This window comes from Bombina bombina, chromosome 1, assembly GCF_027579735.1.
Source record: "Bombina bombina isolate aBomBom1 chromosome 1, aBomBom1.pri, whole genome shotgun sequence".
NCBI lineage: Eukaryota > Metazoa > Chordata > Amphibia > Anura > Bombinatoridae > Bombina > Bombina bombina.
The window spans coordinates 1,123,696,571-1,123,711,743 of record NC_069499.1 but is presented as its reverse complement, the minus strand read 5'-3'; the positions used below and the strand labels follow the sequence as shown (position 1 = coordinate 1,123,711,743).

The window sequence follows — 15,173 nt, the reverse complement described above, 5'->3', positions numbered from 1 at the left end:
TGTGTGGTGTATGTGTTGTATGAGAGTGTGTGTGGTGTATGTGTTGTATGAGAGTGTGTGTGGTGTATGTGTTGTATGAGAGTGTGTTTTATTACCTTTTACAACACTTTCAAGTTTGACTACAATCAGGAATAAAGTATGGAGCCATTTTAGTCACTTTGCCAAAAATTGCAGCTATCTTGTTGTATGTTACTTCTGACATTTTCTCACCAAGCATAAAAATAGGGTCGCGAAGGTATGTGGTATCATTGCACTGGGTCTTGGGGAAAAAAGTTTGAAGAACTCTGAGATATAGAGCATAGAACTTTAAACAATTTTCCAACCAATTTTCTATCAATTTGCATCATTCTCTTTGTATCCTATGTTAAAGGAGCAATGCACTATTGAGAGCTAGCTGAACACATCGGGTGAGCCAATGACAAGAGGCATTTATGTGCAGTCACCAGTAGGCAGCTAGCCCCTAGTAGTGCACTGATACAGCTGAGAATATGTGCATATGCATTTCAACAAAGGATACTAAGAGAAAGAAGCTAATCAGATAAAGAAGTAAATTGGAAAATGGTTTAATAAGCTGTCCAAACCAGGCCAAATGGATTTTCAAGTGATCAAGGCAGTTTAATTAGATAAATCCATAAATCTTGCCAAACACTGTTTTCTGATAGATTGGAATACAGCTGCTGAATTACAAATATGGCACTCCATATGACATGGCGCAGCTGACACAGTTTTTTTTGTTTTTTTATATAGAGTGCCGTATGGCTAGCACGGCTTTTGGATAAAAGATGGAAACATCACCTCATGAAGAAGGAAAAAAAAACTGTTTTGTGGTGGGCGGCCAAATGGGGTTATGGAACATAATGATTATCTAAATAAAATTATGTTGGAGCGCACCTTTGATTCAAATTCATGAATGAAGGTACAGTTAAATATTTGCATAGATCCATAATATACTTTCATGCACGTTAAATGTTACCATCACTTTAAATATTGATTTAAAAACCCAATAAAATCATAATAGGCATTTAGGACAGATGGATGGATTTGGGTGGCACAATGGGCAAACCCCTGCTTATTGCAAAGATATTTGTCTTGAAATGTCAGTGAAATTGCCAAGAAATAATTAGTAAAATACATGTAGATAAAATACTGGCACCCAATAACAGTGCATAAGTTAATATATTTAAAACACACAAAAAAGGTTAATAGAACAAGTGTTGCATTCTAAAAAATACCTGACTATTAAAAGGGACTTAAAGGGACAGTCTACCATAGAATTGTTATTGTTTTAAAAAGATAGATAATCCCTTTATTACCCATTCCCCAGTTTTGCATAACCAACACAGTTATATTAATATACTTTTTACCTCTGTGATTACCTTGTATCTAGAAACCTTCTTCCAGCCCCCTGATCACATGACTGTGACTGTTTATTATCTATTGTCTTGCATTTAGCATTGTGTTGTGCTAGATCTTAAATAACTCCCTGTGCCGGAACACAGTGTTATCTATATGGCCCACGTGTACTTTCTGTCTCTTTGTGTTGAAAAGAGATTTAAAAAGCATGTGATAAGAGGCAGCCCTCAAAGGCTTAGAAATTAGCATATGAGCCTACCTATGTTTAGTTTAAACTAAGAATACCAAGAGAAAAAAGTAAATTTGATGATAAAAGTAAATTGGAAAGTTGATTAAAATTACAAGTCCTATCTGAATAATGAAAGTTTAGTTTATACTAGACTGTCCCTTTAAGGCTAGGTAAAATTAACATCCTCCCAAGACTCTTATACCTATTTCAAACCCTTCCCATCCCACTTCCTAACTCCTACATAAGCTCCCTGCAATCAAAACTCTTAGATTTAATTTGGCAAAACTCCAGAGCAAGGATCAGCAAAAAATAATGCTACTTCCCATCAGTGCAGGAGGCTTAAGAGTACCCAACATACATAGGTACAGACAGGCAATCTACCTTCAACGCATAATTGACTGGTTCTCTAACCTACATAATAAAATATGGCTTCTACTTAAACACGACATAACCCAATCCCCTCACCTAGGCTCCCTTTGTTGGTCACCTAAAGACAGAGACAAATTCCTCTCCTAACCTTCGCAAATTGTAACAGAGACTTTCAAAGTATGTGATAGGATCTAAGTTGAACATCCAAACATCTCATCCAAAATTTCCCCACCGACGCCCCCAAACAAACAACTCTGAGTTCCAACCAGGCCTCCAAATCACTACTAAAAACCTTGACCCGACAATTGGAACTCTAACGATCCACCATCTGGGGAACGATCAAAAATCTCCCTCCATAGACGAATTAATCTCTACAGGTTTTCATATCTTCAAAAACTGGTTATTTTACAGACAATGCTATTCCTATATCACATCCCACCCCCACAACAAAAACATGACTAGATCATTAACACCTTTTGAATCACTATGTAACAAACTCTCTCCAACTAGACATGCCCTATCACTCAAATATTCCATACTGCTACAACAACCCCACGGTCATATCCCATACTACATAGATAGATGGAACTCCGAACTCGGCACAGACATCACATATGCAGATGCACAATACATCTTTTCAAATATCAAGAAAACCTCAATTTCGTGCAAATGTATAGAACTCAATCTTAAAATTTTGCAAAGATGGTAACTAACCGCAGAAAGATGCAAACTAATAATAAGTCAAATTAGCCCAATGTTGGTGGTGTGGCTCCCCTGAGGGTCACATGGCCCACATATGGTGGCAATGTACCAAATTATCTACCATCTGGACTGAAATTTCGCAAGAAACTAGTAAAATCCTTGAAACCTCAACCCCTTTAGACCCGTGCCTATTGCTCTTTAACACAGTTCCAAAAAATTCCCTACACATAAGAAAAAAACTCTAATATCCTAAGCCAGTGGTCGACAAATCTGTTCAAAATTTTGGAGCCAGTAAGAATATTTCAGAGCAAGAAATACTTTTAGAAGAGAGACAATGGTATTTGTATATAGATACAGGTGAAACGTGAAAAATTAGAATATCATGCAAAAGTTCATTTATTTTACTAATGCAACTTAAAATGTGAAACTAATATATGAGATAGACTCATTACATGCAAAGCAAGATAGTTCAAGCCGTGATTTGTCATAATTGTGATGATTATGGCTTACAGCTCATGAAAACCCCAAATACACAATCTCAGAAAATTAGAATATTGTAAAAAGGTGCAATATTCTAGGCTCAAAGTGTCCCACTCTAATCAGCTAATTAAGCCATAATACCTGCAAAGGGTTGTTGAGCCTTTAAATGGTCTCTCAGTCTGGTTCAGTAGGAATCACAATCATGGGAAAGACTGCTGACCTGACAGTTGTGCAGAAAACCATCATGGACACCCTCCATAAGGAGGGAAAGCCTCAAAAGGTAATTGCAAAAGAAGTTGGATGTTCCCAAAGTGCTGTATCAAAGCACATTAATAGAAAGTTATGTGGAAGGGAAAAGTGTGGAAGAAAAAGGTGCATAAGCAGCAGGGATGACCACAGCCTGAAGAGGATTGTAAGGAAAAGGCCATTCAAAAGTGTTGGGGACTTTCACAAGGAGTGGACTGAGGCTGGAGTCAGTGCATCAAGAGCCACCACACACAAACGGATCCTGGACATGGGCTTCAAATGTAGTATTCCTCTTGTCAAGCCACTCCTGAACAACAAACAACGTCAGAAGCGTCTTACCTGGGCTAAAGAAAAACAGACCTGGTCTGTTGCTCAGTGGTCCAAAGTCCTCTTTTCTGATGAGAGCAAATTTTGCATCTCATTTGGAAACCAAGGACCCAGAGTATGGAGGAAGAATGGAGAGGCACACACTGCAAGATGCTTGAAGTCCAGTGTGAAGTTTCCACAGTCTGTGTTGATTTGGGGAGCCATGTCATCTGCTGGTGTTGGTACACTGTGCTTTATTAAGTCAAGGGTCAACGCAGCCATCTACCAGGAGATTTTGGAGCACTTCATGCTTCCTTCCGCAGACGAGCTCTATGGGGATGCTGACTTAATTTTCCAGCAGGACTTGGCAGCTGCCCACACTGCCAAAAGTACCAAAACCTGGTTCAATAACTGTGGGATTACTGTGCTTGATTGGCCAGCAAACTCGCCTGACCTGAACCCCATAGAGAATCTATGGGGCATTGCCAGAGACATGAGACTGAACAATGCAGAAGAGCTGAAGGCCGCTATTGAAGCATCCTGGTCTCGCATAACACCTCAGCAGTGCCACAGGCTGATAGCTTCCATGCCACGCCGCATTTAGGCAGTAATTGCTGCAAAAGGGGCCAAACCAAGTACTGAGTACATACAGTATGCATGCTTATACTTTTCAGAGGTTAGATATTGTTCTATGTACAATCCTTGTTTTATTGATTGCATGTAATATTCTAATTTTCTGAGATTGTGGATTTGAGGTTTTCATGAGCTGTAAGCCATCATCATCACAATTATGACAAATCACGGCTTGAACTATCTTGCTTTGCATGTAATGAGTCTGTCTCATATATTAGTTTCCCCTTTTAAGTGGCATTAGTGAAATAAATGAACTTTTGCACAATATTCTAATTTTCACCTGTATATGGTCAATCACCCAAAAAGTTAGGAGTCAGGAGTAAAATTCTAGAAGCCAGTGGCTCCCTGGCTCCTGGGTTTGTCGAGCTCTGTCCTAAGCAAAAGTTTTAAAATTCTCATTGCCAGGAATGTGAAATCAAACAAAATTCCTTCCCTTACACAATGGCACCTAGAGTGTAACTGTACAATTTCTCTGGAAGAATATTACTTTATGAAGACTAAAAACATTAATACATGCCAAAATGCTTTCAATGTGGGAGACATACACCCAAAATAAATCCCATCCAACCAAACTGTAAAAAAAGACATAATCCTACACAATATCCTTTCCTTGAATAAACAACCTGACTCAAACTAGGTATCCAAACACCTTGTCAAGAGCGCCCATTGCCATTAATACTCGGCTCACCCGACCCTTAAACTTAACAGGCCATATGAGATCTTATTAAAGCCATGCAAACAGTAACAATATATTATTATCTTATGTTATTAAAGGGACACTCAATCAAAATTAAACCTTTATTATTCAGATAGAGCACGCCATTTTAAACAACTTTCCAATTTACTTCCATTAACAAAATGTGCACAGATTTTTTATATTTAAACTTTTTGAGTCACCAGCTCCTACTGACCATGTGCAAGAATAAGTGAATTCTGATAGCTGTCACATGGTACATGTATGCATTTGTGATTGGCTGATGGCTGTCACATGGTACTGGGGGAGTGGAAAAAAGACAACTTTTAAAATTGTCAGAAAAAAAATCTACAACTCATTTGAAGTTCAGACTAAGTGCTATTGCATTGTCTTGTTATCTTGCATTTGTTGGTTATGCAAATCTAATGTGTTGACTGGTCCTTTAAGTTGTTTAACCTACCCTTACCCCCCTATTACTATTCCAATTGTTGTATAAAAAAAATATATGAAACAAATCAATAAGATGTAACTTGAAGCCAATGTACAATTTTTGTTTTATCTTTCAACTTGTACTCTAATTTCTTGGTTTGCAATTAACATGATTTTCAACAACAACAAAAAAAGAAAGAAAGAAAGAAAGAAAGGGACTTAAAAAGTGTAAAAAGAAAATGGTCTAAATGTTAGAGCAAGTTAATACTTGGCTAATGTATGTATATAATAAATAGGGTTAAACACATAGTTAAAGTGAGCTTCACAGCAGCTTTGCACTACTGGGAGCTAGCTAAACACATCCGGTAAGCAAATGACAAAACACATTTGTGTGTAGCCATCAGACACCAGTTAGCTCTCAGTAGTGCACTGCTGCACTAGGTATGCTTATCTACAAAGGATAACAAGAGAACTAAGTAAACTGATAACTGTGTAAACTAAAAAGTTTCCTTAAAATGTTATGTTCTGTCATGAACGTTTTATTTTGCCTTTCATGTCTGTTTAAAGAAAATATGACCTTAGTAATTCTCTCGTTTTTTTATGTGTGTGCATCTAGATTATAGAATATAACTCACATATGTTTGTTTTACATGTTTACATATTCCCAACAAATAAGAAACAATTGCTTTACCAATGTAACAGAAGCTTCAGTGAGCCTCGGTGGGGAATTGTACAAACAACCAGTTAAAATGGCCACCAAATTGTGAAACAAACTTTCATATGATGAAACTTGGGTGAAAATTTCCATGTTATTTTGCTGGCATAGTTTTAGTGGCAGCTACATGACTACTTGAAGATATTTAACTCATTTTTTTCCCCACAGAACCACTCCTTAAAATGCATCTTATTTTCCATAAAATCCTTTCATTAAAACTCATCTTTCTTACTGTACTCTAGAGTCTATATAAATGTCCCTGCAGCAAATGAAAATGCTTTAAATACCCCTTAAAACACTTTGCATGTATGTCCCATATATATTCTCTTAATAAATCCTCCTATGGGTCAATATAACCTCCTCCCTAATATAGTATCATTAACCCCTTCACTACCAGGACTTTCAGAGAACATGCCCAAAATACCAGAGAGTTTTTAGCATTTTTACTATCGCTCCATTTAAACAGAAATAGAGCCTTGTTTTATTTACCTGTCAAAAACATAAATTATGCTTACCAGATAATTTAATGTCCTTCTGTATATGGAGAGTCAACTGCATCATTCCTTACTGTTGAGAAATACTAAACCTGTCTACCAGGAGGAGGCAAAGACACCCCAGCTAAAGGCTTAAATACCTCTCCCACTTCCCCCATCGCCCCCAGACATTCTGCCGAGGGAACAAGGAACAGTAGGAGAAATAGGGTATAAATGGTGCCAGAAGAAAAATAAAAGAAGGCCGCCCATCGGAGAACATACAGAAGGAAGTAAAATTATCTGGTAAGTATAATTTTTGTTTTCCTTCTTAATATAAGGAGAGTCCACAGCATCATTCCTTACTGTTGGGAAACTTATACCCAAGCTCTAGAGGACACTGAATGATAACGGGAGGGACAAAAAGAGAGGCGGACCCTAATCTGAGGGCACCACAGCCTGCAAAACCTCTCCCCCGAAAGCTACAACAAACTTGTAAAATTTAGAAAAAGTTTGTAAGGAGGACCAGGTATCTGCTTACAAATCTGATCCATAGAGGCCTCGTTCTTAAAGGCCCAAGAGGAAGTCACTGCTCTAGTAGAATGAGCTGTAATCCTCTGAGGAGGTTTATGTCCCGCTGTCTCATAAGCAAGGCGGATAACACTCCTTAAAAGGACACTGAACCCAATTTTTTTCTTTCATGATTCAGATAGAGCATGCGATTTTAAGCAACTTTCTAATTTACTCATATCACATTTTCTTCATTCTTTGGTATTTTTATTTGAAAAGCAAGAATGTAAGTGTAGAAGCCGGACCATTTTTAGTGAACAACCTGGGTTGTTCTTGCCGATTGGTGGATAAATTCACCCATCAATAAGTGTACTGAACCAACAATTGGCTGGCTCCTTAGCTTAGATGCCTTCTTTTTCAAATAAAGATAGCAAGAGAATGAAGAAAAAAAATGATAATAGGAGTAAATTAGAAAGTTGCATGCTCTATCTGAATTACAAAAGAAAAAATTTGGGTTCAGTGTCCCTTTAACCAAAAAGATAAGGAAGTCGAAGAGACCTTCTGTCCCTTACGCTTCCCAGAATAGACAACAAACAAGGGCGAAGTTTGACTAAAATCCTTAGTAGCCTGAAGGTAGAACTTTGAGGCGTGAACCACGTCCAGATTATGGGTCAAACTTTCCTTTGCAGAGGAAGGATTTGGACACAAGGAAGGAACCACGATCTCTTGATTGGTGTTGCAGTCTGACACGACCTTAGGAAGAAAACCTAACTTAGTACGTAGGACAGCCTTATCAGAGTGGAACACCAGATAAGGGGGCTCACATTGCAAGGGGCAATCTCAGATACTCTGCACGCAGAAGCAATAGCCAGTAGAAAAAGAACCTTCTAGGATAACAATTTAATGTCAATCTCATGCATAGGCTCAAACAGAGCCCGTTGCAACACCTTAAGAACAAGATTTAGACTCCAAGGAGGAGCATTAGATCTAAACACTGGTCTGATCCTTATCAGAGCCTTAACAAAGGACTGTAGATCGGGAAGCTCTGAGAGCCTCTTGTTCAGTAAAACAGATAGGGCCGAAATCTATCCCCTCAGGAAACTGACAGAAAAGCCCTTCTCCAGTCCATCTTGGAGAAACAATAGGATCCTGGCAACCTTAACTTTATGCCAGGAAAATTGGCGCTCTTCACACCAGAATAAGTAGGTTCTTCACATCTTATGATAGATGCGACGAGTAACCGGCTTACGAGCTTGAATGAGAGTATTAATCACTTTCTCAGAAAAACCTCTTGGCTAGGACTAAGTGTTCAATCTCCATGCAGTCAGCCTCAGAGAATCTAGATTTTGATGAACAAAAGGACCTTGTCCCAGCAGGTCCCTGCGACAAGGTAACTTCCACGGAGGAGAAGATGACATCCTCACCAGCAGGGGTGTAATTTTTTTTCCCCAAAATCTACTTGTCCAACGGACTAAATCGGGAGCCCAATCTACTTGTCCTTCATGACAATCCACTTGTGCTGAAACACAAAATAATTTCACTTATTTTTAAACAACTAGGGCACCTAAAGATAAATACTGAATACATGAATTAATTTGTCCTGATCTGGAGAACACATATGCCTAGGATTTCTCAGGGGTCCTTAGGTTAGACAAGCGGCATATAATGTGCGCCTGCAGTGAATGAGACACAGTGACAGTTGTGTATTTTATAAATTACTGTCATGAGGAGGTTAAACAAAAAACTAACCCCTTACGGTACAAAACAAATCTGCAGCTCATCTGCAGATAATCACCATAAGGGGTTAATTTTTATAGTTATACCAATAAAATTATTTTTGTTTGCATTGTCCGTTTTTATTTTTGTGTGTGTGTGATGTTAGTTTTTGTTAATGCCACTGTATGTGTAATATTAGTGTTTGTGTGTGAGCACAATGTAAGTAAATGTGATTTCTCTTTTTTTTCTCTGTGTAATGTCAGTATAAACGGTGTTTCTCACAAATTTACGGATTCACTCACAAAGATTCATACACACATTTACAGATAAAAACCCACATACAGTTCCAGATACCCACAATCCCAAATTAATTCACACACACACACAATATATATATATATATATATATATATATATATATTAGAGCTGCGCATCTTCACCTGTCTCACGATTCGATTCGATTACGATTATCATCGTAACGATTCGATACGATTCGATTCTACGATGCATCGCGATGCATCACGATTACTGCACTATTTCTGCCCAATTCTTAAATTTTTCAGAAAAAAAAATTCAAGCAGTCAAAGTATTGAAATAAACTCTTTTTTTATTTTATTAGCTCAAAAAAGGACACTCTTCCTGTGGCAAAGTCTGAACACAGCAGACAACAACAGTTTATAGAACAGTAAATACTAAATGGCAATTGTTGTATTGGTTTGGAAACAATATTATGGCATCAAACTGTAGTTACAGAGTACGTAGTGTAAAAAGTGCAGTGCTCACAGTGTACTTCTTCAATAAAAGAAAATATTTAAATGTATATATATTATATATAGTAAGTACACTATACACTTGTAAAGAAACATGAACAACAAATAAATGTCTAACCTATCTATGTTGGTTTTAATTTAATTTCTTTACTTGCTTAGTAATAATAATATAATAATAGACATTAAATTAAAACCAAAATAGATAGGTTAAGCTTAAGTTACCACCATAATACCTTATTTGTGTGAAAATTGTAATCAGAAAACAAAACATAAATCCCTTATAGGTACAAAATTACAGGTGCAGTCCACTGTGCCTTCATGACTGTCAATTTGTGGCAAACAAACATCACGTGAAGAATCTGGAACACAACACACAGCACAGAGTGTGCACACAACACACATGTGATTGTGACATATACAATTAGTTTACACAATTACAGACTTACAATAGTAGTAGAGAGAGAGACATTTAAAACAAGTAGCATTGAACTGAACTACTATAACTACAGTTTCTTCTTGATGATTATATTATCTTTATGGGATCACAAATATAATTAGTTAGTTGTTACTGTTAAAGCAGTACTACACACAACTGAACAGTGACTGAGTCTGTCACTGAACAGTACACAGCAGTCACACACAAACAAACAATACATAAAAAAGGACACAGACATCAAGGAGTAAATCATGGTGAAGAAAGGGTGGCACGCCACTCACCTGAGGTGTGTGTGCTTTATTTTTGTATTGTGCTGTTGTGTGTGGTACTGGCACTGTGTGCTGTCACTGCTGTGTGTGCTGTACTGTCTGTAGTGTACAGTATATTTGTGATCCAATAAAGATTTACTCAAGGTTTACTCAAGGCTTTTCCTTCCCCTATAGTGGTACTGGTTTGGCTTCAGTCTCACTCTCTGCATAGTGCACTCATAGACACTGACAGTTAGACAGTCACACTCACTAGACACTCAGACACTAGAGACACACAGTGGGACACACACACAAACAAAAACATTCAAAGGCACCACAGCCAGTCAGCCACAGTCACACTCACACTCATAGACACTTAGACACTGGGACAGACACACAATCACATACAAACAAAAACATTCAAAGGCAGTTAATACACTCATCTCACACACACTCATAGATATAGATACATACAAACTTTTCAAACTGGCACTCACTCACTCACAGACACACTCACACACTCATAAAGAGACAGTTAGACACTGCAGTACACACATTGTTATTGTTAACTGGTTGGTTATATTAGGTTAACCCCTACAGATCTGCCTGGGAGTGGGATGGCATTTGGGATTGGGATCATAAACAAAAACATATGATATCTTTCTTAAAGGGTCTATTTAAAATAGACAATTTTTAGTGTGAATAATATTAATAATCCCTTATGCACTATGCACTCACTGCATTGCAAACAATACAGGGGTGTGCTGTAAACAATAGCACAACATCTACAAAACAGAGCACTTCCTGATTGGCAAACATCACAGTAACACTAGAAGTAGTAATAGACATTATACAACAAGTAGCATTGAACTACTAGATTTACTAACTTTGATTATCTTTATGGTATCACAAATATATTGTTACACAACACACACACAGTCACAGTCACACACAGTCAAACAATACCAAAAAAAACACACATCATAAAAAGAGTGAATCATGGTGAAGGGTGACACTGACACGCACACATGAGGTGTGTGCAGTTGTGTGTTGTTTCTTTTGTATTGTTTGTGTGTGTGTGACTGTGACTGTGACAGAGTGACGTGGTCGGTCGTGTCGTGTAGTGTACTAGTATATTTTGTGATCCAACAAAGATTTACTCAAGGTTTTAAGCTTCATTTTTCAAAAAGCTATAAGCAATATAACAGTAACAAATATAAAATAACTTAACAGTAGTCTGCACTGGGCAATGGGGCACACAGCACATTCTTCTGGATGTGCCAAAAAACATTAAATATTAATATTATAAACCTGAATCACTACTCAGAATTATGGAATATGTAGGTTTTTCTGTAAGAACACTAGTTGATCCACATGCTCTGGTTTGAGGGTGCTTCTTTTTGCCGTTACCACATCTCCTGCAGTGGAGAAAACCCGCTCTGCAGACACGCTTGTACCTGGGATACACAAGTATCGCTTTGACAAATGAGAGAGGAGGGGAAATATGACCTCATGTACATGCCACCATTTCAAAGGGTCTTCAGTGAGAGGCAGAGATGGGGCTTTACAATATTTCTCTATTTCCTCTTCAGCCTTGGCATAGGGGGTCTTGGGTTCTATTGTACCTTCAGTGTCAGTGAAAGACTGTCCCAGCAAAGTCATGAGCAGCGATGTTGACTTTCTTTTGGGAGGAGAAGGGTTATCCTCCTCGATGGGTGATTCTTCTTCCAGAGTTTCTTTTCCCTCAGGCAGTGGCACTTCATCCACGTTTGTCCTCCTAGATGTAACTGTACTAGTACACTCAATCTGTGTTTGAACAAAAGAATAGAAAAATAATAGCATTCATTATTACCTCGAGCAGCCAGCCAGCTAATGCTATGTGTGTGCTCAGAGAGACAGTAATGCATAAATAAATGCATGCAACAGCTCACATCTATTAGGAAGGACTCGGGAGTGGACGGAGGAGGAGCAAAGTTGACTGACTGTGGTGTTTTCAAACTGTGACTTATATAATAAACCTTGTACTCATTAAACTAGCTACTAATCAAGCTACTGCTAGCTAAGCCTATTTTGTATGGATGGTATGTTTTATGTTTGTTTTCAATTTATACATTTTTCAAGAAACATGATGCAATTAAAATTACCTCCAAGGATGCAGCCTCCTCAGTCACTCCTCTGTATATCTCCAATCTCTCCTCCTCTGTGAGAATAAAAGGCAGTCCCTTAAAACGAGGATCCAGGGCAGAGGCTGTATAAAGTATCTTCTTCTCTGCCTCACTGCTGTACCTCTTCAGGAGATCTGTTTTTATGGCATTCTTGATCTCATGGATCATGGGTGTGTCTCCCATGGTGCCTGTCATGTTCTGGAGCAGTTGTGCATTTAGAGGGGCAATGAGAGAAACAGTTGGATTGCGCTCTTCTGACATCAGTGTGGTTGCATCTTTCATTGGCTTTAATGCACTCACAGCATCCTCTGCATTTGACACATCTGTTTCGTTGAGAGTGCAGAGATCTGACTCACTTTTTCTGACTTCTGGAGACAACAATGTGGCACAGATTGCAGGTTGCTGTTCTAGGAACCTCTCGACCATGTCATATGAGCTGTTCCACCTTGTTGTCACATCAGTTATCAGCTTATGATTCTTCAGGCAAAGACATTTCTGTTTTTCTTTCAGACAGTGGTTTGCTGTAGTGCTGCGGTGAAAAAATGTTGATATTCGTCGCACTCTGCCTAAAAGCCTGGAGAGCGTGGCCACTTTCAGCGCCCGCTGGGATGCGAGATTCAGTGTATGGCCGAAGCATTTTACATGAGGGAATTTTCCAACTTGAGCAGCAACAATCATGTTCGACGCATTGTCGGTCACAAGCACTACAGATTTATCGGACAGCTGCCATTCTTCCACGACACGAGACAGTAGCTCCGCCAGATGAGAACCCGTGTGAGACTCATAAACTGCTCTCGTTTGCAGCACATGCGACAAGATCTTCCAGTCCTTGCTAACGTAATGTGCAGTTACTGTTACATAAGACTCCGTCGTGACTGAAGTCCATGAATCACACGTTATTGCGACTCGACTGGCTTGGCTCATTGATGCAATTACCTGAGCTTTTGTTTCGTGGTAGAGTGCAGGTATAACGTTTTCTGTTAAGTGATTGCGTGACGGGATCTTATAACGTGGCTCTAGTGTCTTCAACAGGTTGCGAAACCCAAGGTTTTCCACAACAGAGTAAGGCCGTAGGTCCTTCGCTATGAAAGTTGCCACAGCTTTGGTTATTCTCTTCCCTTTTTCAGAGTTGGGTGGCAAAGTTGACAGCATTGCATCAATTCTTGGCTGATGAGCTTCAGCTAGTCTTGTTATTTCCTTGGCAGTGGCACTGGCGGCAGCGGCAGGGGTTAGCATCTCAGAGTGAAAACGTCTAACGTGATTTCTCAAGTTAGTAGTATTCCCTAGGTATTTAATTTTTGTGTGACAGGCTTTACAAACCGCGTGTGTCTTGTCCAATTCGTGCTTTCCAGTATGTTCATAAAATCCAAAATGTGCCCAGATGCTTGCTTTTAAAATGCTAGGTGCATTTTTTATCTCTCTATCTTTTTTGTCTCCCTCTGTCATTTTAGCATGACATGTACATATGTGACGGATGATGTTGTTGTCAACGTCGAATTCTGTCAGTGTTAAAAAAAAAGAAAAAACACTAAGTTCCAGTTGTCAAAATGTCAAGCCGCAAATGTAAAATCAACAAGTACTAGTAACTTCAACTACTTTGCCAATGCCATACATTTTGCGAACATAAATTTTAAAACAAATTGCATTGTGATTGCAGGGGACATCACTCACTCACTCACTGACACTGTAAGTTACTGTAATATATTACACACTTAAAGGTGCAATGAAACCCAAACATTTACTTTCATGATTCAGATAGAGAATACAATTTTAAATAAACAACATCATAACTAACTTGAACTTCTATTATTTAATTTGCTTCATACTTCTCAGATATCGTTTGTTGATGACATATTAGCAATGCATTGCAATGCACAGCACACACATTACTTACTATATAATACTTAGTGCACAAGGAGGAGGCTCAGGCTATGCATTTCAACAAAGGATAAGCAAATTATATAATAGGGAAAGTTGTTTAAAATTGCATGCAATTTCTTGAATCACAAAATGGGTTTTATGGCCTTTAGTTTAGTATGTTTCAAAATGCAGCTTTTAGCCTTGTTAAGTTTTGTTAACTTATAAAATAAAAACAAGGATTGGGTTCTTCGGATTGGCATCTTTTAAGAGAGCACTCAGAGTCAGCACATGCATGCAATTGCATTGCATATTAAATTGCATATATAAAATGTATTATATTAAAAAAAAAATACTATTATTATATATAAAAAGTGTATATTATTAAAATATTAGAACTTCAGACCAGGACATCCATCCATGTGAAAAACATGTATATATAGTTAGATACAGATTAGACTAATAGAGACATTAGACAGACAATAATAGTATACTATATTTATTTATAATACATTTTTTATATATGCAATATTATTCAATAATGCAGCAATTAATTATGCAGCAGCCTGAGCCTCAGTCAGCTCAGCAGTAGTAGTAGTACATACTACGTTAAGTAAATAAGGCAAGTATTTAATTGTACCCCTTATTGTGTAATAAATGTGTACCCCTTATTGATTTGCTCTTTAAGTAAGTTAATATAATTAGTTTACCTATGGCAAGTAGGCAGTTGAGGCAATAGGCATGGCAATGGCAATTATGGCATGGCATTGGCAAAATGTACTACGTTTTGGTAACTAAGCAGTTAGTTAGTCTAATTCTCACCATAGGTCTCCTCCTCTGTCTCC

At 38.1% G+C, this 15,173-nt stretch overlaps 1 protein-coding gene across 7 annotated transcripts in view; it reads right to left on the bottom strand.

Moving 5' to 3' along the window:
* THRA (thyroid hormone receptor alpha) overlaps positions 1 to 15,173 on the bottom strand; it is a 672,980-nt gene that overhangs the window by 644,871 nt on the left and 12,936 nt on the right. The window contains exons 2-3 of one of the 7 annotated variants that reach the window (XM_053698195.1): positions 12,451 to 13,970; positions 9,442 to 12,112 (exon numbers count right to left, since the gene is read on the bottom strand). The exons of the other annotated variants lie outside the window; for them this stretch is intronic. Of the exons in view, the coding sequence (XP_053554170.1) occupies positions 11,636 to 12,112; positions 12,451 to 13,917 (1,944 nt within the window). The 5' untranslated portion in view covers positions 13,918 to 13,970 and the 3' untranslated portion in view covers positions 9,442 to 11,635. Of the gene's footprint in view, positions 1 to 9,441; positions 12,113 to 12,450; positions 13,971 to 15,173 lie in introns of those variants that run through there. 7 annotated transcript variants of the gene reach the window in all.